The sequence below is a fragment of the Protobothrops mucrosquamatus genome, unplaced genomic scaffold (assembly GCF_001527695.2).
Source record: "Protobothrops mucrosquamatus isolate PMUCROS unplaced genomic scaffold, P.Mucros_1.0 scaffold1264, whole genome shotgun sequence".
NCBI lineage: Eukaryota > Metazoa > Chordata > Lepidosauria > Squamata > Viperidae > Protobothrops > Protobothrops mucrosquamatus.
Genome location: NW_015387470.1, coordinates 232,351 through 235,050, shown reverse-complemented (window position 1 = coordinate 235,050; position 2,700 = coordinate 232,351). Strand labels below are relative to the sequence as shown.

The window sequence follows — 2,700 nt, the reverse complement described above, 5'->3', positions numbered from 1 at the left end:
AGAAGAAGAAGAAGAAGAAGAAGAAGAAGAAGAAGAAGAAGAAGAAGAAGAAGAAGAAGAAGAAGAAGAAGAAGAAGAAGAAGAAGAAGAAGAAGAAGAAGAAGAAGAAGAAGAAGAAGAAGAAGAAGAAGAAGAAGAAGAAGAAGAAGAAGAAGAAGAAGAAGAAGAAGAAGAAGAAGAAGAAGAAGGGTATTGTACAATACCCAAATGAGGCCAAAATTAACCCACAGTAACTTTGAGTTTCTCCTTGTTTTTCCTTTCCTGTGACCCAAATATTGTACCATTACTGTTCTAGCTAATCTATATGCAACTTCAATTCTTTTGCTCCCAAATTCTGAGATCTATTTTTGTGGTGTAGAAGCCTTTTATCTCACCTTGGTTACCATTGGGAGGGTTCTCGGATTCCACGGTGGGATTCACTAAGGCCACCAGGAGAAATACTCTCCAATCCAGGAGAAACATTTCTTGGGTCTTTTCCAGGAGCTGAGAAGCCAAATTCGAAAAGGAAAAAGGGGGTGTCACTAAATTGGGAGTCAGGGATCACAATGCACTGATTAGTAGACTCAAAGTAGGCTCCTGAATGCCCAAGACTATTTAGCACTGCCAAAGGTCTTCTGATGGACCTCAAGATGCCCTCTTTTGACCACAACGGTCTCCAGATGGACTTATTCCACCGCAGAGGCAGAACCATATCAAATCAGGAGAAGTAGTTCTCAACTTACGACCCCAATTGAGCCCAAAACTTCTGACACTAAGCGAGAGTTTTGCCCCATTTCACAGCCTTCCCCGCCACCGTTTTTAAGGATGTTCAGTTAGCAAAACAGTTGTTAAGTGAAATCTGGCTTCCCCGTTGACTTTGCTTGTCAGAAGGTCGCAAAAGGAGAAATCACATCACACACACCTCCCGGGACACCGCAATATGAGCTGGCGGGCTAAGTGTCCGAATTTTGATCACATGACCCTGGGGACGCTGCAACAGTCCTACGTGAGTGAGAACTACTCACAAGTCACTTTTTTCAGCGCCGTTGTAACGTCGGTCACTAAACGAACTACTGCTAAGTTGAGGACTATCTGCGGTAAGCTTCGTGGAGTTAAAAACCAGAGAGAAAACCGAGATGAACCCACTTAAAAAAAGAAACGACGGCCGCTAGGAAACCTGCCTACAGAGTGCAAGCCTTGCTTTGTTCACCTTGGTGCCCTCAGGGAACTCCTTCTCTGCCCATCATCCCTGCCACCAAAAGGTCCTGGGGATGGGCCTCGGTGGGGCTAAAGAATGTGGGAACGGAGCCGAGGATCACGTGAACCTTTTGTGCGATCCTGGGAACCAGCCTGTTTTTAGATCTTCTCCTGCCCGCGTTAGCAGCCCCCGGAGTTGCGTTCCCAAGTGGCTCCGTGGGGATTTCTCCAATACGACTCTGCTGTGTCTAAGTGTCCAGTTTCCCTAACAATGAGCTTAGTTGTGTGTTTGTGGCAGACTTTGCCTTATTCATTTGAGGAGAAGGTTTGAAATTACCAATCTTTCAAAGACAACCACGGGGGGGGGCATTTTTACTTAGAGGCAAAGCTTCGGATTTCAACCTCTGTATTTGCAAAAAAAGCTACTCACAGGTCGTTCATTTAATGGCTGAAGTTATAGCAGCAGTTATAGCAGAAGTGACTTTTCACACTTAACGTCTGTTGCAGCATCCCCATGGTCACGGGATCAAAATTCAGAGGCTCGGCAACTGGCATGTACCTGTGACTGTTGCACAATCCCGGGGTCATGTGATCACCATTTGCCACCTTCCGAGTTGGTCTCCAACTTTTCCCCAAAGTCAAAGTTTGTTTAACGACCGCATGATTCATTTAACAGCTGCAGTGATTCGCTCAAAAACTACGGCAGAAAGGTCATAAAATGGGATGCCACTCGTTTAATAACCCCCTGGCTTAGGATGTCAAGGTGAAGAGGCATCGTTGCTCACGTGAAAAACACAGCAACATTCGTGAAATCATAAAGTTAAATGGTGCCAGTGTTTCAGAGACCTGAAATCCTTTACGTCAGGGTTTCTCTACCTCAGCAGCTTCAAGATAGGTGGACTTCAACTCCCAGAATTCCCCAGCCAACATGGCATGATAGTTGAGGGGATTATATTTGGTTTCTGCAAACTTCTTGATGGCAAAAAAAAAAAAAAAGCAAATTTGTGGCAGAGAGAAAGACTCTTGAATAGGGAGTGCCCCAGGAAGGAAAACACCGTAGTAAAAATTCCTATTTCAAATAGCTGCTATTTTTTAATGATTTTCACACAAACCTAGTTCCGAGAAACCACAAATATGAGAGTACAGTGCATGAATCCATGTGATCCTTTATTTCTTAAGTATCTCCACGTGGAAAAAAAATTGGCTCGATTACTTATATTTTTTTTATGGGTACCTTCGGAAAACATTATTGCATTTTCCTAACACTGTTCCTTAATTTCCCTTCGTTACCCATAAGGGCTAGGAAGGAAAATGAATTGTGGAAATCTATGCCATCAACCCTTCCAAGACCGAGTGGCTGTGGTTGCCGGCGCCCCGGCATAGTCAGCTGATTCCATCGCTGTCTATAGGGGGCGAAACTTTGGCCCCCTCAGAGAGGGCACGCAACTTGGGTGTCCTCCTGGATCCACGGCTGACACTGGAAGACCATTTGTCGGCCGTGACCAGGGGGGCGTTTTATCAGGT

At 45.0% G+C, this 2,700-nt stretch overlaps 1 protein-coding gene across 1 annotated transcript in view; it reads right to left on the bottom strand.

Moving 5' to 3' along the window:
• The window catches only part of OTOA (otoancorin), a gene marked incomplete at its 3' end in the record, with an annotated part of 16,388 nt that extends 14,842 nt beyond the window's left edge, over positions 1–1,546 (bottom strand). The window contains exons 1-2 of the mRNA XM_015821159.1: positions 1,514–1,546; positions 375–483 (exon numbers count right to left, since the gene is read on the bottom strand). Of these exons, the coding sequence (XP_015676645.1) occupies positions 375–483; positions 1,514–1,546 (142 nt within the window). The remainder of the gene's footprint in view (positions 1–374; positions 484–1,513) is intronic.
• Positions 1,547–2,700: the final 1,154 nt, after the last annotated feature.